Source organism: Xenopus laevis, chromosome 7L (genome assembly GCF_017654675.1).
Source record: "Xenopus laevis strain J_2021 chromosome 7L, Xenopus_laevis_v10.1, whole genome shotgun sequence".
In the NCBI taxonomy this organism is placed as follows: Eukaryota; Metazoa; Chordata; class Amphibia; order Anura; family Pipidae; genus Xenopus; species Xenopus laevis.
Window position 1 is genome coordinate 123592800 of NC_054383.1, and position 27005 is coordinate 123619804.

General features: G+C 40.5%; 1 protein-coding gene across 2 annotated transcripts in view; it reads right to left on the minus strand.

Moving 5' to 3' along the window:
- Positions 1-344: 344 nt before the first annotated feature.
- Positions 345-27005, minus strand: part of mob2.2.L (Mps one binder kinase activator-like 2, gene 2 L homeolog) — a 31753-nt gene continuing 5092 nt past the window's right edge. For both annotated transcript variants that reach the window (XM_041568317.1, NM_001099911.1), the window contains 5 exon segments: positions 19688-19785; positions 18948-19114; positions 12022-12115; positions 3475-3599; positions 345-1253 (listed from right to left, as the gene is read on the minus strand). In XM_041568317.1, the coding sequence (XP_041424251.1) occupies positions 976-1253; positions 3475-3599; positions 12022-12115; positions 18948-19114; positions 19688-19785 (762 nt within the window). In that variant the 3' untranslated portion in view covers positions 345-975.

The window sequence follows — 27005 nt, forward strand, 5'->3', positions numbered from 1 at the left end:
TGTTGTGTTACCACAAGATGGAATAAATATTTTGCAGGTAACTTGCTGAAGTTCCTTCTTTGTTTTGGTTTGCCAAAAGAGAAATACAGCGAGTCCAGTTGATTTGACATATTGCTATAGATATACCATGACCTGGATGAATGAGAACCTTCACAGACATGTCCTACTGTATAGTTTGAGTTGTTTAACAGAAGAAAGAGGCAGAAGAAAAAGTAAAATACGAATAAAATAATGAAGACCAACTGAAAAGTGAATCGGCCATTCTATAACTTTCCAACTGTTACTGAAGGACTCCCCGTCGCGAAAACCCGTCGCTTTAACAAACATCAGGTCATCACACCAGATTTTCTTTTCATTTCTGTTTTTTATACTCAAATGAATAAATTACAAAAGTTAAGTGCATTTTTTTTAAAGTAACAAGTCCCCCAAGTAAAATATAGAAACCTCAACTGTAACGCTGTCCCCGTCGATGATAAAATTTGTGAGTAAAGATACAAAAAAAAAGGACGATATTCTCCTCATTTGGAATTTCTGACCTGTGTAATAGTGAAAACATTGAGTCCAAATGGTTATTGATTGTCTGTTCCACAATACAGCATTTGCGTAGCAACTATAGCATTCCTCTCTCTCTCTCTCTCTCTCTCTCTCTACTATGGATGGCACATTTTTGGCCACCCACATTCAGTGTTTGAATTTTATGCCATCAACACTGTCTCCTTGAATGTCTGAGAACAAAAGCACCATACTGGTCCCCACTCTCATTTGTTCTCTTGCAAGACTTTCCAGCCAATCCGCTGCTCAGATTTTTAACGTCCACTTTGGCCAACAGCAAGCGTGCCACTCAGTATACAATCTGGTATATTGATATGTAATAATATTGTTCTTTGTAATGCACGTGGTGTAAAGCTTGTCTGTGTGGCAGTAGAAAATATATATATATATATATAGGTATAAAGATGAGTTCCTTGGCTTATTTCAGGTGTTCCGCGAATGGCTTCCTGTAGTCTTGGGCACGGGACTGGAGCGAATCAGAGCTGTGGTCAGGTCTTCGCTTAGCGCCATCTCTTTTGAATCAAGCAGTTCAAACTCCGCACAGAACAGCAGGAGATGCAAGTAGAGGGTGTTCAGGTGTGGGTGCATATCCAAGTTGACCACCATCTTATAATGGCACGTGTAGATGTGCCCCAGGAGGTGAAAGAGAAGCCTGAAAGTCTTTTGTATGGATGGCCTGAAGGACTTCGGGAATTCTTTACCTGTAAAATAATCACAGATAAAAAAAACAAACAAGATGAGGAAATATATTTTGATGATGGTTTTGCCTCAACTACATGGCTTCCTCTGTGTATGTGCTGCTCAGTAAGCCATAACAGATATATTCCACTTCATATAACAAATACTTTTAGGAAGCCAGGATGGAATTTCTTGGCCCTTTGACAGTGACAAAATCGGGTTTTTTTCTTCTCTGAATCAGATGCACCCGCTGTTTGTTTTGATGGACCAGTTGCTTTTCCTCAACCTATAGAAAAAATATTTGATGCCTACATAACAGTGTTGTCCTTATGAATTATCAGAATTTATGCTCTTTATAATCGATTTCAATAATAGGTTTATTTGTGGATGTTCACACTCCTTCCAAATGAAGAACCTTCTGCCTAACTGTGACTGAGGCCTCCTACCTATTCAGTGTGGCTGCAGTTGTTGAGCTACAGCTTTAGGGTGGTGGCGGATGGGGAGATTAGTCGCCCTGCGACAAATCTTCTCTGCTGCGGGCGACTAATCTCCCCGAAATGCCTTCCTGCCATCAAAAATGCGAATCGCTGGTGGGATGGCATATGCATTGCTTTGGAATTCCGAAGTCGCCTGAAGTTTCCTCGTGAGGCAACTTCGAGTGACTTCGGAAGACTTCGGAAGACGAAGAATCACTGGAGGGAAGACATTTGGTCGGGCAGGTCTATATGTTCTCAGATGATATTTAAAGGGAATGCCAACCCCAAAAATATTTTTTTTTCCTAATGAAAGCAAATATGATTCTAAGCAACTTTGCAGTATACATTTATTACCCATTTTCGATGTTTTTTTAAGTTATTTGTAAATGTTTTGCAAAAAGCAAAAAGCCCTGATGGAACAATGTAAAGGAGGCCATAGATGTACTGATAATATCGTACAAAACTAACTTTCGTATGCGCGTATGGTGGGAGACAAACCGATCAATATCGGCAGAAGACTTGGATATCGGTTGGCTCGTCGATCGGCCCAGGTGACCAATATCCAAGTCTTCTGCCGATATCGGTAGGCTCGCCTCCACCGATTATCGTACGAAAATTTGTTTCGTATGATATTATCAGTAAGTCTATGGCCACCTTAAGACATTTGCGATTGCATTGTTTAAAAAGAAACAACCAGGAGTTAAGCAAATGCTGCTTTCAGTAACAATTGTTTATACAAATAACTTCAAAAGCACTGAACATATCTTTAATAAATGTATATTAGAAAAATGCTTAGAAATATGTCTTCATTTATTAGGCAACATTTTATGTTGGGGTTGAATTGCCCTTTAAGCCACTGGAAGGGGGTGTCAGAGATATATGCAGATAATGAGGCTGCCTGCCAGATATCAGATGAAGAGGACCGTACCATGTGTGTGCATGAGGATCTACACATAAGGGCACCTGGACAATTTATTTTAGTTATTCAGACATCTGAAATTGTCCCCTGCTGCTTTCTATGTGGATCCCACTGTTGCAAGATCTCTTTCAAAATTGCATTTTTTAAAGGGAAGGAGGGGTCAACGAGGATGGGTAGAACACCAGTGAGCCATTGATCAAACATATTTTATAGAAATTCTGTTTCCCAGATGGTGCATTTCAGCCTGCAGCAGCCACAGTGAATATCTGTTCAGTATAAACATTTATACAGTGGAAAGATCTGTAGATCTAGGACTGATGCTACTGCTTCTGCTATAAGCTGCTGGTAACTGAGACCCATGTTAATGCCTAATGGTGGTGGCACACATGAAGATTAGTTACCCAACGCCAAATCTCCCCAACGGCGAATATTCTCCCAAATGCCTTCCCGCCGGCAAGAATACAAATCGCCAGCTGTATGGCATACATTTCTGAAGTTGTCTCACAAGGAAACTTCGGGCGACATTGGAAATCAGAAGTGATTCGTATGCCATTCCGCCAGCGATTCATATTCTTGCAGACGGGAAGGCATTTCAGAGAAATTAGCTGTCCGAAGAAGAGAAGATTTGTCGCTGAGTGACTAATCTCCCCTGAATCTTCACGTGTGCCACCACCCTAAAGTTGTAGCTCCTCTTTGCTTCTTGCTGTTTGTGCAGATAGAATTTATGATTAGAAGGACAGGTATACAGTGTGCGGCTCTTTTATCTCCATCCGTTCCACCCTTGGGCTAATCAGCCAGACAGCATACATGCTCAGCCTTAATAAGCAAATGAGAAGATGAGAAACTCACAGTGCTTTGTTGGAACCAGATCTTCATTTGTCAGGAGCTTCTGAATAATACTGGCAGCATAGTCTGCGTACTGTGGGGCTGAACACTTCTTCTTCCGGCCTTTCTCATCTGTCCACTGGTATTGGCTAAGGATACAAGAAACACAAACTAAATATCCAGCAATAGCTCTCACTATATATTCATAGACTCATTCAAATCTTAGGCAAATGGTGTGTTGTAACACAGACAGAGAAATGAAAGAGACAATGGGTCTCAGCAATCTAATTGCTGAAATTGCAAACTGGAGAGATGCTGGATAAAAATCTAAATAACCCCAGAAAACACATATAGTAAAAAATTGCAGATTGTCTCAGAATATCACCCTCTAGATCACACTAAAAGTTAAAACAACCCCTTTTAAGTGCAAGAAATATCCATAAATAATTTGTAATTAAGACAACAGGCAAAAAAGTATGTTCAGTGCAAGCTGCCCTTTAATGATAGCACAACAAATACAAGGTACTGTAATGAAAAACATTTTTAACATTCTTTCCATATTAGAAGTTTGTTTGCCCCTGCACTGTTTCTTTTGGTGTTTGTCTGACATGTGTGAAGGAGGCAGTGGAACATAGAGCTGTTCATGTGTGTTATAAAGGCGTGTGCAGAATAGTAAATATAAATACAGCGCTAGGTCTTCAAAGGAGAGTCAGTTAAGAATGTTTGTACTTATGGCAAGTGGAGAGTGCAGGGCTTAGGTGTGCCCACCCTCACTGCACTCTGCACCGTAAGCTGGCCATACACTAGCAGATCTGCTTGTTTTGCAATGTCCAAACTAATGGATCTGACTTGGTCACCTACGGATCCAATCGTTGGCACCTAGAATTGGATTATATGGAGGAAACCACTGAACAAAGACTGCATCAATGTGTCGACATGTTCCTCTTGGGATGGTAAAACCAAATTTGCCTGATAGATAACTGAACAGTGAATAAAGTGTTATCAATATCCCCTTTTTACCTCCTGACACTCCACACGACGAGTGCTTCTAAATCACCAATAATTATCAAAGAGGTTAGGGTGATAGGAAAGGGTTAATGTATACTACAAATCGGTTAATTAGACTGCTGGATTGTTGTATAAAGGTGGCCATAGACGTAGAGATCCGCTCGTTTGGCAGTGTCGCCAAACAAGCGTATCTCTCCCCGATATGCCCACATTGAAGTGGGCGATATTCGGCTGATCTGATCGTGGGCCCTAGGGCCCAATGATCGGATCATAATGCATCCGATACTGGCGGATAGCAGAACCACGTACACGCACAGATGTGGCCACGATCCAACGGGATTTTTATAACCTGCCCGATCGAGGGCCAGATCTCGATCGGAGAAGCCCGTCGGATGGCCCCACACATGGGCCAATAAGTGGACTGTATAAGGGGGGCCTTTAGGCTATACTTTGCTGATAGTGTCCCTTAAACCCAGGGGTCCCCTAAAGCCACATTCAAAAGTGAACAAAGTTTGGGAGAAACACAAGTATGAGAAATGTTCTTGGGGGTGAACTTGCCTCCAAGCCAGGGATTCAAAAATAAGCTCCTGCTTTGAGGCCACTTGGTGAGCAACTCCCAAGCTACTGGTTGGGGGAATCACTACTTTAACCCCTGGAGTGCCTGTCAATTTCTTTTGTGAGATCTACAACATAACCAGGAACCTGGAAAGTTAGGATTTATACTTTGTAACTCGAGCATCACATTCAATGATCTGTGGCATGTAAATGAGTTAATGGTTGGTATTTATTGAAAGGTGTACAGAGTTGAACTATCAGCAATGTCACCCCGGCAGTCCCTGGTGTTGCAGAATTCTTATAATTGCACCCTCCCTGCTGAAAACGGGATGTGAAGTTCTTGTGCAGCTGAAACCTGTTTTTATTGCTTCACACCTCTCTGCCGGCATTGTCTGACCCAGTAAAGTGCACATTCCTGTGCAATATACATGAACATTATGAAATTATGCAAATACCGGCCAACACACCATCTGTCATAGAACTGGGCTGCTCTTTTGCTTTCGACAGACAATTGACGGAGGCTGGGTCCAGACAGGGGTCTTTCCTGCAGTCTGTAAAGGGGGCCATTGATAGGCTGATAAAAGCTCTAATTGACAGTCTAATTGCCTGCTGACTCACAATGTCCGAATGTGGCCCACTTTAGACATAGCACTACTGTTAGGGCTCTTACACACCGCCGTTTTTGCCTGTTGATTGTGAGGGGGGCTGTACTCACACAGACGCATGTAAGTGCCGAACGCAGGTGAAATGCAACATGCTGTGTCCCAACCTGCGTTTGGCGCTTACATGCGTCTGTGTGAATACAGCCCCCTAAAAAATAATTGACTGCATCTACTCCTGCTCTCCCCTGCGGCTGAATGGAAGAAAGCGCAATGCAGGGGAGCGCAGGCAAAACCGCCCATGTGTAAGTGCCCTTATTTTACTCTGGGAGAAGTCCCAATAAACCAAAAACAGAAATCTTATGATACATGACATTATGATACGGATACTGTAGCTTTAAAAAGGATGGTAAATCCAAAAAGAAAACGTTGCCTAATGAATGAAAATATCATCGCAAGCGATTTCCAGTACTGTTATCCGTAATGCTTGGGACCTAGCGTTTTCTGGATAAGGGATCTTTCCGTAACTTGGATCTTCATACCTTAAGTTTATTAAAAAAATCATTTAAATAATAAAAAAAACCAACAGGTTGGTTTATCTCCAAGAAGGATTAATTATATCTTAGTTTGGATCAAGTATGGTATGGGACCTGTTATCCAGAATGCTCGGGACCTGGGGGTTTCCAGATAATGGATCTTTCCGTAATTTGGATCTTCCTACCTTAAGTCTACTAGATAATCATTTAAACATTAAATAAACCCAACCAAATTTTGCTTCCAATAAAGATTAATTTTATCTTCTAATCAAATACAAGGTACTGTTTTATTATTACAGAGAAAAGGAAATTATTTTTAAAAATGTAAATTATTTGGATAAAATGGAGTCTATGGGAGGCAACCTTTCCGTAATTCAGAACTTTCTGGATAACAGGTTTCCGGATGTTGGATCCCATACCTGTACAAGGTTCTGTTTTATTATTACAGAGAAAAATGGAATAATTCTTAAAAATTTGCATTTTTTGGATAAAATGTCGAATGGGAGATGGCCTTCTGGTAATTCGAAGCTTTATGGCTAACGGGTTTCCAGATAATGGATCCCATACCTGTATACGTTTATTCTAGGGATGCACCGAATTCACTATTTTGGATTTGCCCGAACCCTCCAATCCTTCGTGAAAGATTCGGCCGATTACCGAACCAAATCTGAATATGCATATGCAAATTGGGGTGGGAAGGGGAAAACATATTTTACTTCCTCGTTTTGTGACAAAAAGTCATGCAATTTGCCTCCCCGCCCCTAATTTGCATATGCAAAGTAGTATTCGGTTCGGTCTGGCAAAAGGATTCAACCGAATCCAAATCCTGCTGAAAAAGGCCGAATCCTGGCCGAATCTCGAACCGAATCCTGGATTTGGTGCATCCCTAGTTTATTCAAATGTTCTTAAACTTAATCAAAAGTCAGAACCGCCGGAGCAAAGAATTAAAAAGGACTGGACAGATGCTGCTGTCAAAAGCATTTAAATTTATGAATAACTTTGTAATTAGCTTATTAATGGCCCTGGAGAATTGCATTTTTCTTCATTATGCAACATTTTATTTTGGGGTTTATTTCCCTTTAAGCAGGTGCATGTTCTGTTTTATTATTACTGAGAAAAACTGAATAATTCTTAAAAATTTGCATTGTTTGGATAAAATGTCGAATGGGAGATGGCCTTCCTGTAATTCAAAGCTTTATGGCTAACGGGTTTCCAGATAATGGATCCCATACCTGTATACGTTTATTCTAGGGATGCACCGAATCCAATATTTTGAATTTGGACGAACCCTTGAACCCTTCGCGAAAGATTCAGCCGATGACCGAACCAAATTTGAATTTGCATATGCAAATTGGGGTGGGAAGGGGAAAACGTTTTTATTTCCTTGTTTTGTGACAAAAAGTCACGCGATTTCCTTCCCCACCCCTAATTTGCATAAGCAAAGTAGTATTTGGTTCGGCCTGGCAAAAGGATTCAGCCGAATCCGAATCCTACTGAAAAAGGCCGAATCCTGGCCAAATCCCTAACGAACCAAATCCTGGATTCGGTGCATCCCTAGTTTATTCAAATATTCTTAAACTTAATCAAAAGTCAGAACCGCTGGAGCAAAGAATTAAAAAGGACTGGACAGATGCTGCTGTCAAAAGCATTTACATTTATGAACAGCTTTGTAATTAGCTTATTAATGGCCCTGGAGAATTGCATTTTTCTTCATTATGCAACATTTTATTTTGGGGTTTATTTCCCTTTAAGCAGGTGCATGTTTGCTAAAGCAATGTCCTAGCCAGCACTATGAGATGTTGGCAGCCCATGACTTTGCGTGACAGCTGCTCTAATCCATTTGGGCACTCCTGTTACTAATGAAGCACCCACCTTGCAGCAAGAATGGGAAGTTAATTCAATACACTGAACTCATCTCATTAGATCAGGCTCAGATTAAAGGCTAAATTCAGCAAGTGGGTGCGGGTGTCAGTCTTTTGAGCAGCGAGCGAGGGAGGCAGCAGGTGCCTATACAGCTAATTATAATCCCCTGGGCTGCCGTCAGCTGTTTTTGTGTATACAGGTTACACGGCAACGTTGTGTCAACAAGGTCGTCTTTGCACGGCTGTTGGAATAAAGAAACCCTGGAATTCCCAACTCCCAATCCCCCTGTTGGGAGGGAAAGGGGCAGCGAGATGGTTTGGTTAAGCCGTGTAAGCAAGGGTAATAACATAGGTATCCCAGGCCTTCTCCTAAAAGTATTTCCCATCAAACAAATTTGGAACCTGCGCCTATTTCCAAGGAATGCCAACAGCCATAGAGGCATGAGGTTAAATTAAGGATGCGCTCAGCTCTATCAGCAACATTCAGGGCAACTAAAAAATTTCACGAAAAACTGAAGTTTATTTATAAACCGAGTGCAGGAGGCCATTACTTGTCCATATATATTTGTACAGGATCTGTTATCTGGAAACCCGTTATCCAGAAAGATCGAAGTTCCGGGAGGGCTCGATTTTATCCAAATAATTCAAATTTTTTAAAATGATTTCCTTTTTCTCTGTTATAATAAAACAGGTCCTTGTACTTGATCCCAACTGAGCAATAATTAGTCCTTACTGGAGCCAAAAACAATCTTTTTGGGTTTATGTAATGTTTAAATAATTTTTTAGCAGGTATGGTGATTATAGAAAGATGCCTTATCCGGAAAGCCACAGGTTCCAAGCATTCTGGATAACAGGTCCCGTACCTGTATTTGCTCAGGTATGGCAGGGTTTTTTTTCTCCAAAGACTCTAATGAAACAATGACCTCTAGTGGTCAAGAAGAATGTTTCCAGGGGCAAACCACTTATGACTATTAACTCTTTTTACACGCAGCAATTTTTGGAAATGTAGAATCTATGGCGTTGGCATAATGGTGCAACAATGTTAGCACTTTCAATTCTAGGACGGGTGGCTCTTTGAAAGAACAGTAACACCAAAAAAATGAAAATGTTTTGAATAAATGACAATCAGGCGCGGATTTGTGGAAAGGCCACCTAGGCCGGGCCTAGGGTGGCAGGATTTTAGGGGGGCGGCATGCTGCCCAACCACACCCACATTGGTTCAAAGACACTGAGGATGCGCTGGTAATCTTTTTTTAAATTTCCCATTTGCCAATACCCATTGCTCCTGTCCCCCTGGAGGGGACAGGGACGACAAAGGGCAGTGGGCCTAGGGGCGCCCACTATTTAAATCCGTCCCTGATGACAATATAATGTAGTGTTGCTCTGCAACAACTGGTGTGTTTGCTTAAGAAACACTACTATAGTTATATAAACAAGCTGCTGTGTAGCCATGGGGGCAGCCATTCAAGCACAGGATACACAGTAGATAACAGATAAGTACTACTATAGTTTATATAAACAGGCTGCTGTGTAGCCATGGGGGCAGCCATTCAAGCACAGGATACACCAGTGCCGGAAATAGGGGTAGGCAGAGTATGCACGTGCCTAAGGCGCAAAGCTGGGGGACGCCAGCAGGCACTTACCCACTCTACCCCATGTCCGATACCCTCTCTCCCCGAATGTTTGTGCTATTTGTCGTGTAACTGCGCTTCTGCACATGCGCTGATCCGCGCATGTGTGCGGGAGTGCCAATTCGTGCATGTGTACACAATCGACAATTCATGCATGCACACGCTCAGCACCGCGACCACCGGTTGCCTACGGTGCCTACGGTGCCTGGCCCGGCTCAGGAATACACAGTAGATAACTGATAAGTTCTGAAGAATCCCATTGCATACCTCCCAACTGTCCCTTTTTTCGGAGGGACAGTCCCTCTTTTGACAGCTCAACCCGCAGTCCCTCATTTGTACTGGAAAGTCCCTCTTTTCTCTGCACTGAACAGCCAGAAAAAGAAACAAAGTTTCTCACTTAATTGGCTTTTAGCAGAGAGCCCAGAACAGCTAACAGGTGCAAATAAGATACATGGTAATTAGGGGGGAGTGGTCACAGAAAGGGGTGTGGTCAAAAAATTGATGCGCTACGTGCGGGAAAAGATTTTTTGTCCCTCTTTTTACTTCCAAAATGTTGGGAGGTATGCCATTGTATGCTGCAAAGATGATCTGTTATCTGCTGTGTGTCCTGCACCTTTTCTCATTTTTCAGCTTTAAATGACTGTCCCTATGGCTACACAGCTGCTTATTTAAATAAACTATAGCAGAGTTTCTGAAGCAGACACAACACTTATTCCAGTGCAGCACAGTCGTACATTATATTTTCATTAGTTTAGGACACTTTCATTTTTTGGTGTTACTGTTCCTTTAAATTAACTTTTAGTAGAGACTGATATTCTGAGATAATTCGCATTTGGTTTTCATTTCTTATTATTTGTGGTTTTTGAGTTATTTAGCTTTTTATTCAGCAGCTCTCCAGTTTGTACTTTGCAGTACTCAGCAGCTCTCCAGTTTGCAGTTTCAGCAATCTGGTTGCTAGGGTCCAAATCACCCTAGAAACCATGCAATGATTGGAATAATAGAGAAAGTAATAAAAAGTAGCAATAACAATACATCTATAGCCTTACAGTGACCCCCCCCCCCATTTGAAAGCTGGAAAGAGTCTGGAAGAAAAGGGCAAATAATTCAAAAACTATAAAAAAAAATATGAAGGCCAATCAAAAAGTTACTTAGAATTCTATAACATATTAACTTAAAGCTGAACCAGCCCATTAAAGAGGTAATGGATAGAATCTTTCCCAATGCAGCAGGAATCCACCATCATCGCATTCCATGCAAGGCTGTAATTTCCTGCAGGCAGCCGCTTTGTTTATCTGTTCTAATGGCATTTACCTTCCTGTTACTATATAGGAACTAATGATGACATTATATCACAGGAAGAAGCTGATGATATTTTCGGCAAACTGAAGTAATCTATCTCTAAGGTTATGCGTCTTTTGCCTTTAATAAACATTGCGGGGGCCCAGCAGAAGCCTCAGTTATGCCACAAACATTCAGTCCCCGGGGAAGAACATGTTACACAAGCCTTCCTGGGATTTAAATAGCCCGATGGCCTGTTAATGTTCTTTATTTGACCTCTGAGCAATAAAATACAATTTGTTGTTTCCCAACTCCAACGGCAGGGGTTGCTGGGAGTTACAGTATTTTTCCAGCCACAGCACAAGAACTGGTTGGTTGCGGCAGAGAGATGTATTGATTTATTGACCACACTTAGTTCTTTCATTGGAAATGGCTATAATTCAGATTTTGCAGTGCAATCATATGTCTACAGCAGGCCCTCCAGCAATTATTGAACTCAGACTAGAAGATTGTCTGGGAATGTGGCAGCTGTAGTTCAACAACAGCCAGAGGGTCAAAGTTTGGATATGAATTTTACCCACACACATACCCTCAAAGGGGTTGGCGGCCTTTACATCTATATTAATTGTTATATGTTAGCGTTAAAGAGATACTAACACCAGCAATTAAACCCTTTTTACATCTTTGCATATTATTTATAATTTTGCCATAAAAGTATTTGCCCAATGCTTTTACATTACCCGTCTCATCAGGGCCACCATTAGAAACCACAGGGCCCTGTACAACAAAATTTTCGGATCTCCATACTTTATAAATGGTTTAAACATGAAATAAACCCAATAGGCTGGTTTTGCCTCCAATAAGGATCAATTATATCTTAGTTGGGATCAAGTACAAGCTACTGTTTTATTATTACAGAGAAAAGGGAAATCATTTTTAAAAATGTGAATTATTTGATTCAACTGGAGCCTATGGGAGCTGGCCTTCCCGTAATTCAGAACTTTCTTGATAATGGGTTTCCGGATAACGGATCCCATACCTGTAATGTGAATAAGGAGTTATATCTAGTGTCGATATGTATAGAATCCAAAGCTTTACTTACACGGACCAGGCTTTCATGGTGGGACAGGATGATATTGTGCAGAATTCAGAAATGGCGCCGTAGAAAAGGCTCACGTGGTTATAAAAGGCAGAGGCTGCAATAGAAGAATCAACAGATTAACCCCAGAGTTTGTTCAAGACCCTCTAATGGGTCATCCAGATAGACACCCAGCCTACTACAACCTGTATAAGATCTTTCATTGCTTAACAGGCAGGAAGAAAAATGTACCTTAGCTGTGCCAAGCTATACGTATATAGTGAATAAAGTACCCCCTCTTGTAAAATATAAGGATATTATAAGTTACAGAGGAGTTTCATGACCATATAAAAGCACGAGGCCGAAGGCCTCATATTTTGCAACTGGGGGTACTTTAATTATTATAATACACAAGTTTCAGTGAGTCATGTGACAGAAATGACATCAGAACTCACCATTTATAACTGATGACATCAGAACTCAACGTTTATAAGGATATAATTTACAAGAAATGCACGGATTTTGTGTAATATATATATATATATATATATATATATATACACACACAATATATCTATATATATCTATATATATCTATATATATATATATATCTATCTATCTATATATATATATCTATATATATATCTATATATCTATATCTATATATCTATATATATATCTACATATATATATATATCTATATATATATATATATATATATATATATATATATATACATATACATATACATATACATATACATATATATATATATATATATATATAGATATATATATATATATATACACACATACACTACTGGATACATAAAGTGACACTTTAAAGGGGCATTTCACATTTAAATGAACTCTTGATATGATGTAGACATTGATATTCTGAAACAATTTGCAATTGGTTTTCATTTTTTATGATTTACCAGTTATTTACCTTTTTTTTTTTTACAGCAGCTGTACATTTAGGGGCAGATTCACTAAGGGTCGAATTTCGAAGTTAAAAATACTTCGAAATTCGACCCTCGAATTGAAATCCTTCGACTTTGAATATCGAAGTCGAAGGATTTAGCGCTAAACGTTCGTTCGATCGATCGAAGGATTTTAATCCAACGATCGAAGGAAAATCCTTCGATCAAAAAAAGGTTAGCAAACCTATGGGGACCTTCCCCATAGGCTAACATTGACTTCGGTAGGTTTTATCTGCCGAAGTAGGGGGTCGAAGTTTTTTTTAAAGGGAAAGTACTTCGACTATGGAATGGTCGAATAGTCGAACGATTTTTCGTTCGAAACGTTCGAATCGAAGTCGAAGGTCGTAGTCGAAGGTCGAAGTAGCCCATTCGATGGTCGAAGTACCCAAAAAATACTTCGAAATTTGAAGTATTTTTCATTCGAATCCTTCACTCGAGCTTAGTGAATGGGCCCCTTAGTATTTAAGCAGCTATCTGGTTGCTAGGGCCTTATTATCGTATCAACCAGGCAGTGGTTTGAACGAGAGATGAAAATGTAAATATTAATGGGCCTGCATAGAAAGGTGAATAATAAAAAATTAACAGTAACAATAGAAGTATAACAATGTAAACCATAGAAGTAACAATGAAAACCAATTGCAAAGTTGCTAGGAATAGGGCATTCTATAACATACAATACATCGAACCACCCCGTTAAATGATCAGTATTTCATACCCAAAACCTCCTTGTGAGGCAACTTCGGACAACTTTGGAAAAATGAAGTGATCTGAGTGCCATCCCTCCGGAGATTTACATTCTAGCCGGCGGAAAGGCATTAAGGCGAGATAAGTCGCCTGGAGAAGAGGAGATTTGTCGATGGGCAACTAATCTCCCCGAATAGCCACGTGTGCCACCACCCTTAGTGGGCATGAAGTGGGCACAAAGTACTACTTTTCTACACTGGATTTTTCAGCCTGCTTTTCTTAAAGGAATAGTTAACTTTTATTAAAAGTTATGGCTAATTCTAAAAATTCTAAAATATTTTCAATTTGCCTTTAACCTAAAATGATATGATTCGCACACACAGAGTTAACACGACACTCCACGCAGTCAACCTTTATTCCAAGCGACACTAACTGTGATGCTTTGTATGAGCAATGAGAGTATGATACACAATCGCTAACAAAAACACAGACTCCTTTTCCAAGCCAAAAATGAAAAAACCACAGGATGAATTAGGAGGTGGTTAAGGAGCTGGAGGAGAATGAAATCCTGTTCTCTGTCTGTCTTCAACCGCTGAGCCACATAAGAAACACATGCTGAGGATCCTCTGAACTGGGCACATTTTGTAATAAAGGAACTTCTGTTTTATAATTAAAGGGAGGCGTATTCCAAAACAAAAAAAAAGCCATGACTCCCTATACCTATAAATAGTCTCTCCGACAGATAACAACGGTATAAAAATTAACTCTGTAGGGGAGTAGAGAAGAGCATTTAGGTAAAAGTTCTCTCTGTGTATATATATATATATATATATATATATATATATATATATATATATATATATATATATATATATATATATATATATCTATATATCTATATCTATATCTATATATATAAGAGCCATGAATATCCTGTCAATTATAGCCTTCTAAACAGTGCTTAGTGATGTCATCGGTTATAATCAGAGCTTAGTGATGTCACTTCTTGACTTACTGAAACTTGTGTATTATAATAAATAAAGTACCCCCTGTTTGTATGAGGATATTAGAAGTCAACTCAGAATACAGTGATTGGTAAGCCTGGTAAACGTCACAAATGTGCCATAATGAATCGGCGGTGGAGCTTTGACCTCAAGAGAACCTGGGCCATTTGTACGTGGCAGTTATGTGGCAGCATAATGAGACACTCCACAAGCTCCCAGCATTCCACATCAGATCCCCCCCTAGCACACCGGATGACTGTAATTGCCAGGGCATTTACTATTCTTTTCACCAGCAAGTGATGACAGGTGGAGAAGGCTCTTTGACCACTGCTTTTCCAGTAAAAAAATCTTGCTGTGCTATTGCCCTAAGGTCTCCAGAGAGCACAGAAGGCTGCAGTTATCCAGATTAGCACGTATTTACAGTTGCACGGCATAATTTCACCTACACACTGAGCCAAGTTGGGCTGATCTGTTCATTTGATCCCAGGGACAACAATGGGCTCACACTGTGGGTCTCTGTAGACCTGTAGGGAGAGGACCTTATCGACATGCTATTACAAGGGATCTTCTAATACATATGTGGCCAATTTATACCCAGATATCTGTAGGCAAGGAAGTCAGGAGGGCCCCATAAACAGACTACTCAGTTGCTGACTTTGCCTTTGAAAGGTCGGCTAAAAAGAGGTGGTTCCCCTTTAAAGGAGTTGTTCACCTTCCAAACGCTTTTAGGGCAGAGACACACGGGCGGGTGACTAATCTCCCTGCCAGCTATAATCAAAATACACTTGGAGCGCTTAGTTTTCCCGAAGTTGCCCAAAGTTTTCCTATGAGGCGACTTCGGAAAACGAATTGCTCCGAGTGCCATCCCTCTGGCTATTTTCATTATAGCCGGCGGGAGGCAGGGGAAGGCAATTCGGGGAGATTTGTCACCCCGAAGAAGAAGAGATTTGTTGCTGGTCGACTAATCTCCCCGAATCTGCCCGTGTGTCTCTCAGTTGAGTTGTTTTCAGATTGTTCACCAGAATTTTAGACTTTTTTTAATTGCTTTCTATCTTTTTTTTTTTTATACAGTTTTTGTCTCTGGTGTTTCTGTCTGGCAGCTCAGTGACCAAGGGGCAGATTCTGAACATTTTTTTCTTTTAGTTGCTACATTTCTCAGCAGCATCTGTGTAACATTAGCAACTATTGTTGTAATTCTAACAGCTGCCTGTAATAAAACTCAGGTATTCTGCTCAGCAGAGACAAACATAAGAAACGTATCAACTAAATATATCAATTTAGAACAGTCGACGAACCCACCGTGCTGCTTTAGAGAGACATGAAGGTGAAAAATGAAACTTTACTCTTCAATATTAGAAAAACAGTTACAAATAGAAAATAGAAAGTAAATGGAAAAAGACTTTATTTCTAGTGAACTGTCTGAAAACAACAAAGTGTTTAGTAAGTAATAAAATGGCCCATTCTAAGCAATTTTTCAATTGCTCTTCTTTATTTATTTTTTACAGTTTTTTTTTAAAAAAAAAAAATTGTATTTGCCCTCTTCTTCTGACTCTATCCAGCTTTTAAATGTAAATCTATAAAAACAAATGTTTTGAAAGGCTACAAATATATTGTTATTGCTCATCTTTCTATTCAGGCCTCTCCTATTCATATTCCAGTCTCTTATTCAAGTCAATGCATGGTTACTTGGGTCATTTGCACCCTAGCAACTGATACTGCAAACTGGAGAACCGCTGAATAAAAAAGCTAAATAACTCAAAAACTACAAATAATAAAAAAATAAAAAACAATTATAACTTGTCTCAGAATATCACTCTCTGCATCATATGAATTTAAAGGTGAACAGCCCCTTTAAAGGAGAACTAAAGCATAGGGCAGAAACGTTGCACATTATGTTTTGGGCTTCTATACCAGACCACGGGAACCACAGCCATTTATCAGGGAATATATGTGCCTCCATAGATAATTGTTTAGTCTTTTGCAGCCTCTAAAGAAGTCATTGATTTATTTCATAGAGCTGGACTAGTCACCTTATGGCACAGTAACTTTAATGGTTGCAAATGAAACCAGTTTTGCCTGGTATGTGCACACAGTAAAACACTTTTTACAACACAGCTGGTTTACTGCCCAAAAATGCCTGCTCCCTTTTATACACTACTGTTCTTACAGTGACACCCAAGGTGGGGCATGTTATATTTAGAGACTCAAACCTGCACCCTGTACACAGATGGAGCTGCACAATGAAATGGCTCCCCAGTCGTTTTTGGGCTTTGTGTATAAAGTGCATGGAGTCGTGCCAGCCATGAAGCCTTTTGGCCTGTAAGAATATCGGCTGCAAGGTTTGCAAAGCAGCCATTTCATTTAATACGGTTATCACACATGCCACGCAGTAAATAACAGAAGACAAGAGTCATTGTGAAGAGCTACAAAAAGCTTATTCAGTCTGCAGCTACCAGATGGTTTACAGCACAAAGCATACGGCAGAGACACCATTTGGACTCTACTGAACAGATTATGGGGCATCTATCAATTTGAATCAATCACCCTGCAATGTAATGGAGAAAAAAAGCTAAAAACCCTGCACGGGGAATCCATCTAGTCTATAAGCATACACATGGGTTCTAGCCTGCAGCTGGAAAGATGGAGTTTTTGTATAAATGCCTTATTAGTGCCATCTTGGTGGGGGGGGGGGGTGCAAAGGAAAGACACAATGCTTATTTTTATTTTATTATGTTTTGGCTTCTGTACCAGCCCAAGGCAACCACAGCCCTTTAGCAGTAAAGATCTGTGTCTCCAAAGATGCCCCAGTAGCTCCCCATCTTCTTTTCTGCTGATTCACTGCACATGCTCTGTGCTGCTGTCACTTACTGAGCTTAGGGAGCCACTCACAATATACAGTACACATAGAATAGAAATGTCACAATATAAGGCTGATTAGTAATTAATACAGATAATTACTACATGGCAGCACAGAAACCAGTGCAATTAGCATCAGAATTTAATAATCAGCAAACCTGTAGCATCAGCTTATATTACAGGGGAAGCTCATTTTCTGCTGGATAATTAGTGACGAGCCCTAAGCTTAGCTTCTCAACAGCCAATCAGAGCCCACTGAGCATGTGAGTGTCACAGACACTTTCCAAGATGGTGACCCCCTGTGACAAGTTTGAAGTCCTGGGTCATTGCTGCTATTGACAAGCTGAAACTTTAGCCTCGTGCAATAAGTGCAGTATATAAAATAGGGCATTTTTAGCCATATTCATTTTTAGGGTTTAGCTCTCCTTTAAAGGGTTTGTTCACCTTAAAATTAACTTTAAGTATGGTGTAGAGGGTGGTATTTTGAGACAATTTGCAATTGTTTTTAATTTTTTATTATTAGTGGTTTTTGATTTATTTAGCTTTTTATTCAGCAGCTCTCCAGCTGGCAATTGCAACAATCTGGTTGCTAGACTCCAAATGACCCTAGCAACCAGGCATTGATTTGATAAGAGACTCGAATATGAATAGGAGAGGGCTGAATAGAAAGATGAGTCATAACAATACATTTGTAGCCTTACAGAGCATTTGTTTTTTTTTTAGATAGGATCAGTGACCCCCATTTGAAAGCTGGAAAGAACGTAAATAATTCAAAAACTATAAAAAAATAAAAAATTCAATTCAATCGAAAAGTTGCTTGGAATTATCCATTCCAGTCAATGGTCAGGATGGAAGTAAAATTGTATTGACTGAGGAATGCCACTGACTCTAGATGCAGTCATTGGGCAACAGGTCTACATGTGATTTTGCCATTGGTCAATGGTAGTTCAGCCCCTTTCTCTAGAGGTGCATGTCAGCCGGTGGCTACACTACACATACATGTATAAAAGCTTCTATAGATTATCAGAACCAACTATAAATACAACAAAAAATAGATGGTTATAAAAAAGCTGTAGTGGCCCTTTGAGAGCCTAGAGCAGTGATCCCCAACCAGTAGCTCGCGAGCAACATGTTGCTCTCCAACCCCTTGGATGTTGCTCTCAGGGTCCTCAAAGGAGGTGCTTATTTTTGAATTCAGAGCTTGAAAGCAAGTTTTAATTGCATAAAAACAAAGTAATGTGCCAAGTAAAGCCTCTTGTAGGCTGCCAGTCCACATAGGGGCTACCAAATAGCCAATCACAGCCCTTATTTGGCACCCTAAGGGACTTTTTCATGCTTGTGTTGCTCCCCAACTCTTTTTACATTTGAATGTGGCTCACAGGTAAAAAAAGGTTGGGGACCACTGGCCTAGAGGATAACTTACCATTGCTGGCCAGCCACTCATCCACATTTAGACCTTTTGGTAATGCTACCAACATAAGGATATCAGCTTCCACAATGCGGGCAGCTGTGTATCGAGGTTCCAGGTACATCTTCTCGGGCTCTATGGAGCCCTTTTTCTCTTTTTTGTCCTTGTTTATAGACTTGGTCCTGGAGAGAAAGTGCATTTAGACCTTGATGTCTTTGCAAATGGTGGCAAAGCCTATTATGTATAATACAAGAACAGGTTTGGAATCCGTTATCCAGAAACAGATCGGCCTCTTTCATAGATGCCATTTTATTTGAATAATCCAAATTTTTAAAAAGGATTTCCTTTTTCTCTGTAATAATAAAACAGTAGCTTGTACTTGATCCCAACTAAGATATAATTAATCCTTATTGGAAGCAAAACCAGCCTATTGGGTTTATTTAATGTTTACATGATTTTCTAGTAGACTTACAGTAAGGTATGGCAATCCAAATTACAGAAATATCCGGAAAAACCCCAGGTCCCCAGCATTCTGGATAACAGGTCCCATATCTGTTTGATAACAATTGACTTGTGCTCCAGGACTACAATGCTATGACACTGAGAAGTTCGTTCTCAAAACTGCTTCTGTGTTTATTATATAAGCTTTGGAAATTTATTCATTGAGACAATTATTCAAAACTGTGAAAATTCCAGACACTCTGTAACTACATTTATCTAGTGATATAAAGACATTATGTGAAGAATATACTCACCGGTGCTTGTACCCCAGCAGTTTCCCCATTGCTTGAAACACCATGGTGTCCAGAGAGCCGAGCAATGAGACTGGTTCTCTCTCTGTAAATCCCAAAACCTGTGGGTGAATCAAAGAAAAACCATCAGGAACCTTTTAATTTGCTTTGTGTCCTTACAGATGGAAGAAACCATGTAGTGTCATGCAAATGAGCCCAGTGAAACAGTGCCACCCTCCTATAGACAAAACAGAGCACAAAAGCAATCTTCACTGGCTCGGCACCCTGTTCTGCTCTGGAAAGTAGAAGCCATAACTGTTTGTTTAATATGGAAATGATCCATGCGTGGAACGAGAACAGAGATAATGTGAAACAGCCAGGGTTTGTCATCACAAGCCACCCAGTCTGGGACTTGCCGAGGATTCTGTCAGCAGACTGGAAATGAAAAGTGTGCATTGTGTTCTCCGCTCTTCAGCAGATTCAGTGAATTGTTATTGACGGGTGGGTCTGGTTAATTAAATCTTGCACGCCACCCTGACTTGCTATTCACAGCCTGAGCCCAGAGAGCTCTGATGTACGCCACTTAGGGTTGCCACCTCAATGGCAGTCAGTGCCTAGGGCGCCCAGCCAGCCACTTCGCCCCCAGCTGTGGTTGTGCACAACCAAGGACGTGCCCAGAGCATTCTGGATAGCAGGACCCATACCTGTACCAGGTATGCTTTATCTGTGTCTGCTTTTGCTCCTTCTTTACCATTTGCCTATAGCAGTGATATGGCTCACGTCTAGGACTTTTTTTCAATATACAGGTATTGGATTCGTTATGCAGAAACCCTTTATCCAGAAAGTTCAGAATTACAGAATGACTCCCATAGGCTCCATTTTATAGAAATAATACAACATTTTTAAAATGAATACATTTTTTTTCTGTAATAATAAAACAGTAGCTTGTACTTGATCCCAACTAAGATATAATTAATCCTTATAGGAAGCAGAATCAGCCTATTGGGTTTATTTAATGTTTACATGGTTTTTTAGTAGACAAGGTTTGAAGATCCAAATTATGGAAGTTATCCGGAAAACCCCAGGTCCTGAACATTCTGGATAACGGGTCGCATACCTGTACCTGTACAGGGAAACCCGTTGAATTCACTTTTCTTCTGTAATAATAAAACAGTAGCTTGTACTTGATCCCAAACTAAGATATAATTAATCCTCATTGGAGTAAAACCAATCCTATTGGGTTTAGTTCATGTTTAAGTGATTTTTTTTAGTAAATGTACAGTATGGAAATCCAAATTACGGAAAGACCCCCTTATCTGGAAAACCCCAGGTCCCGAGCATTCACGATAAAAGGGTTCCATACCTGTATAAGCACCCTGTAAACACTTTTGTATGTATATACACACAATTCTTGTATTATTATTATAATATACATGATACACAGTTGTGTATGTGGAAAACACAAATGATACAGTGCACAAACCAAACATATTCATATTAAATCTGCATATGTACGTCTTCTCTCCAACTGCATTAGGCCTGTAGAAAGTCCCTATATATAGTCATATTTTTCACTGTTGACATGCAAAACATTTCCCAGCCCGAGAATGAACTTCTGTGAAACGTGTATTTGTTAGGCTTGAATATGGCGCAGAGTAAACATGTTTTTGTTCTAATAAAGCTACGGAGCTTGACATTTTCATACGACTGTGAGCAGATGTATGACGTTGCATGCAAGCTTTAAGGGCAACCTTTGTAAATCCCTCCTCAGACAATTTTTCTAGATATACATAGCTAAATATGGAATCACTTGGCATGAAAACTTGGCATCTTGTCTAAATACCATTCCAAGAAGGCATCTCCCCCTTCCACCCAAAAAAAAGAGGTTCTGGCCTGCTGCTTGATAAAATTATTTTTTTCTCAAATATGTAAGAACAGATGCTGGGGGATCATGGGATGTGTAGTTTGCCTCAGCAGAAGAACCAGTTTGCAGATTCCTGGTGTCAGGAGTAGAAAGATCCAGTGATATAATTCACAGAGCTTTAGTATTTACTGTATCTACATTGTCTGGAATTCACTCCTAAATTCCATCTGTCAGACTCTCCCCCCAATTCCTTCCTCAAACTGTCTCCTTCCTTTGTAGCTTGCCCTTATTCACCTTGACATTCTGTATTCCTTCTCTATAATAACAAGTGCTCAGCTGCCATCAGAACTTCATCTACCCAACCCATATATTTCACTACCCAGTCTGCGCCCTGCACTACTCTCCACCCAGATTGCCTTTCACCTAGGCAAGCTCTGGCACGCCAGTTTATATTGGTAAATATAAATAAATACATTTCCATATATATTGTATGATAAGGCCCTGAACCCTTTAGTTCCCTTCAACCTTGTTGAGTTTGCTTCCCATGGTCTTTCAGGCCTGATACTTCAGTTCATGATAAGATCTATGACAATGTGGTCTTCTAGATTTCTCACCAGCTCAATAAATAATGAGCCCTAATCAGGTGTCACTTGGGAAGACAATTGTTTTGGCCCCACACACAAGACAATTCAGCCAAGAAATGCTGAGCCTGCCTTGAATATCTGCTTATGTATGGATATCTTAAATCTGTGTAGTGAAAACTGCAACAAAAATATAATACTCTGTACAGAAAACCTTTCCAGTTTACATGCAGAGAAAAGCTTACATTTATCAGGAGGTAAGTGCAATACACATTGTATAGCCCTGGAAGAAGCTTTAATCCTGTTATATGGCAGCCCCCGCCCTTAGGGTCAGGGCACACGCTCAGATTCGGGGAGATTAGTTGCCCGGCGCCAAATCTCCTCTTCTTCGGGACGACTAGTCTCCACAAACTGCCTCCCGCCAGCTAGAATGTAAATAGCCGGCGGGATGGCACTCGGAGTGATTAGTTTTCCGAAGGTGCCAAAAGTTTCCTCGTGAGGCAACTTCGGGCGACTTCTGAAAACGAATAATTTTGAATCCCACCCCGCTGGCGATTTACATTTTAGCCGGCGGGAGGCAGTTTGGGGAGATTATTTGCCCGAAGAGGGAATTTTCGCTGGGCGATTAATCTCCCTGAATCTGAGCGTGTGCCCTGACCCTTAGGAATACTATGAAAATATGCTGACAGGGAAGGTTATGGGCACATAGTAAACCTAAAAATAGTATATAGCTCTCTTTAAATATCCACAATAATGAGCAATTTAGTGAGAAGGTTGACTTTCCATAAAAAAAAATTATTTTTAACTCATGGACCTTTACATTTTTTTTGCCCTTGGCAGTGTGGGAAACAGAACAACTTTGTCACCAACGAGGTAAATAATGATAGGGCTAGAAAAAAAGTATTTATATGTGAGAGCGATTGGCCAGGGTTATAGTCCGATAATGATGGAGTTGTGCTGTGCTTGTTCTACAGAGAATAAAGTTGCTGATGCAAGTTGATTAGATCTATCGCTTGAGCGGTCAGTGAGGGAGCGAACGGAGAACTTACTGGCACCCAAGGGGGATACACAGTTCTTCAAAACATTGGACAAGGCCTAGCAATAAAAATATTCTTTTGATTCCTACTGACCTCGGTGTATCCCTGATGAAATAATTGAATTTTAATTACCCCTGGGTGGGGGAAGAGCAACCTTTGAAGGGCACAGTCAGTCAGTGCTAGATAGGCTTAGCCCTGTTTCCCTTTCATTGACATCCTGTTCACACCCAATGCTCTAGCCGACATCAGCAATGTCATCTCCTTCATTGTTTACCTTGGATTAATCAATTTAGTTCCGGCTCACCCAGTGATATTGGCTCACCTCTCTATGTGCAAATTGCTCTTCTCTTCTGCTACACTTAATTAGTGCTATCGTTACAGTCTATTTGTAAAGAACCAACATATCCCACAACCAGATAGGGAAAAGGCAAACCATATGAAAGGCAGAAACACAACAATTATGAATGATGGAAGAATGAGTTCAGAGTGCCCTTATCCTTTCAACGTATTCCCATGAGACCCATCATCGAGTATTAAAATGCATTTGCCAACAGACTGAATGGAGGGGAGATAGATAGGAGTAGCTGAAAGATGGAGAAGGATAATGACTTCCTGGGTAATATAGGAGGATGCAGAGGATGAGATTAGAAGGGTAAATAAGGAGACTGTGGGGGAGAGATGGGATCTGACAGGGATAAGTCCATTGAGGCTGAGGACAGAAATGCACTTTGCAAGGCACTCCATCCAATTCAGTTCTGCTGATCGGACTCAGTAAATTGTTGACAAGGTTAAAGCCACCTTAGAGTTGGGAATAATATCACAAGCCATAGCTGATGCAGCATTCCTAGGTAGCAATTTGTATTTAACAAAAGCCAGACCCCCCTTAGGACTTCCCACAGCAAAGAGACTCCTCCATAGAAAGCCTATACATCAACTATGATTACTCAGCCATTTTCTTTTCCGCACGAGCAGGTAACTTAATGGCCTTTCTATTTTTTATAGGGCTGAAACACAACCATAAAACAATTTCTAGGACTCTATGATCCAGTACTACAGTTTGAAACACAATAAAAGGCATGTTTACGTTGCATGTAACACTTCATCTAAACGAGCCATAGGTGAGTTTCTTTGAAGGCACCGAAGTTAGTTCTAGACCAAGACGAATGAATAAAGCCAGCCAAGCTGTTCAGGTTCAACCTTGGCCAGAGGGCCTTGCAATTTGGATTTATATTTATTTGACACATACCACCAAATGACAACCATTATAAATATACTGCAAATGGTAGAGAAGCTGCTTTTCATACCAAGTCCTATATCAGCCCACATTGGGCACCTATTGTGATCTGATCCTTCTCCCAGTGGTGGAGCGATCAAATCAGTCGGTTTACTCCAGCAAGTGAGCAGCCAGCTTCGGCACAAATCTGCTCTTTGGGAAGGTAATTTCACCTTTATATTTAAAAACACTTGATTGTTGACATTGGCTTACTATGGAGTAGTTGTGTAATCTCAAATCAAACGCCTACTCTATTGCCTTTTGATGTCCAGATCTTTGAAAACAATTCTATCACAAAATACAGACAATGATTCAAACTTCATACTCTACTCAGCTTAATAACCAGAATGTTAGTATCAAGCTAAGGGCCCACTGGGTACTTTTACCATCAGCTGTGAAACAGGGTTGGTCAAAACACCCTAATTAGCTAGTTACTAATTCTTATAGTCATATACAGTATGGGTCATTGACGGACCTACAATGAGAAAACCTTATTTTATGGTGGATGTCCACAAACGTCCAGGGTACAACCACCCTAGACATACTTTATGGTTGAAGCCCCTGCAACTCCATTACCAGAAACCAAATCCGCTTTACAAAAACAATATAACACATGTGCCAAACCAATAGTTGAGATGTTCTGCAAAGCACAGCCCTGCCTCTCAGGTTAGCTACCAGATTCTGCCATTAGTCTCTGGCCTTGGCCAGCATTTGGTGTCACCCTAGGTCAGTGTTCACCAACCAGTGTCCTGTGAGCAACACATGTTGCTCACTATACCCTTGGATGTTGTTCCAAGTGGCCTCAAAGCAGGTGCTTATTTAAAATTCCTGTTTTGGTTTTGGTTGCATAAAAACCAGCTGTACTGCCAAACAGAACCTTCAGTAGGCTGCCAGTCCACATAGGGGCTACCAAATGGCCAATCACAGCACTTATTTTGCACCCTAGGAACATTTTTCATGCTTTTGTTGCTCCCCAACTCTTTTTACACCTGAATGTTGCTCACAGGTAAGAAATGTTAAGGATCCCCATCCTAGGTACTGGGGACATATTTATATGATAAATATGACAAATGTATATATATAACATCTGCCTTAGGTGGGCATCCTGCTTCACTTTTCATTGGGGATGGCAGACAGATAGGGGGCATTTTGGCTGAAGCTGTTTCCAATTGTGACAAAAATGTTATCAGCGACATTTCCATGAGCAGGAATGGCAATGGGCAATGGGTAAGTCTAGCTGTTAATCATTTTATCAGATACATAAAAGTGCTGAGCTTGATCCAGACAGTGCTCCATCTTTTACTGCCACAGCTACGGGTGCACAAAAGACTGAAACTCGCTCTTTTCTAAAATCTCATTATATGCCCACAATATGGTCAGTGTAACAATCAATTGCCTTCTAATAGATTTCATTCTGTTAACACATGGCCGTTGTGTCTATTGTGCATCTATCAGCACCCGTATCAGCTACTCACAAAGAACACTTACTTGATTACTTCCAACTTCAATAAAACTCCTTGGCGTTGGGGTTCATTGATAAAGCGGTTCTCAACCAATGTTGGCACCCTGATGCCAATTCTATAGCATCTTCTGCTTCTCAATTCCATGTAATCAAGGAGAATGGCCATTAAATAAAGCTGCACCTACAGCTGAACTACAAACTGGAGAATCATGGGAGTTGTAGTACAGCCTCAGCTGGAAGTCAGCAGCAAAGACACGTCTCCATGGCTTTTAGATATAAAGCACATGGCTGATTCTGGAATGCCTACTTAATCCTGCTGTGCACGCTTATGACAGTAAGGATAAACCTTACCACCATCCTCACCATCATTTTTATTACAAGAAGAGTGACTATATCTATAGTCTATAGTATAGTCTGTCTGACAAAAGCCCAGATGGGCAGTAGTGTATCCCCCTGTAATTGTCAGGGAAGCTCCCAGCATGGCTCAGGAGGAAGCAGATGGTTTCACAGTTACATGCAGGAACCTGTCAGCGATGGCTGGAATCTCCGTCAGGTTATTGCCGCAAGCTCCATTCCTCCCTCCTTCCAGTCTCAACCTGTCCCACCACTGAAGGGGAAAAATGTGTTTATTGTGAGGGCGCGAAGATATTCCTCTCAACATAAACACCCAGGGAATCTGTTATTCCTGGAAGTTTCAATTTTACTTCCCCTTTAAACCTCCGGCGAGCCTGACAGTACCCCTGACATAAAGCAACGACATCTTCTAAAATAGAAGGGTGAATACAAGTAAACGAAACAAATAAGGGATCATTTCGTGATTACGATTGGAAGCTCTAAAGAGCTTACAATCGTGAACATGAAATTCAGATGGTCGATCAAACTCCTTTGTAACCAATTTGTAGCCAATTAGGTGTTTGTTAATTAGGTGGCCATAGACGTAACAATTATGATCTTTCTTGGAAAAGATCTTTCCAAGAAAGATCGTTCGTTTCAATACACACGTGTAGAGCTGAATCGTCAGATATACAGGTAGATATACGGGAATAAACAATAGAATTTTACCTATATCTGACGATTCAGCACTAACAATGGCCGATGTTTGGGTCCCTTCAAAGGCACCCGATC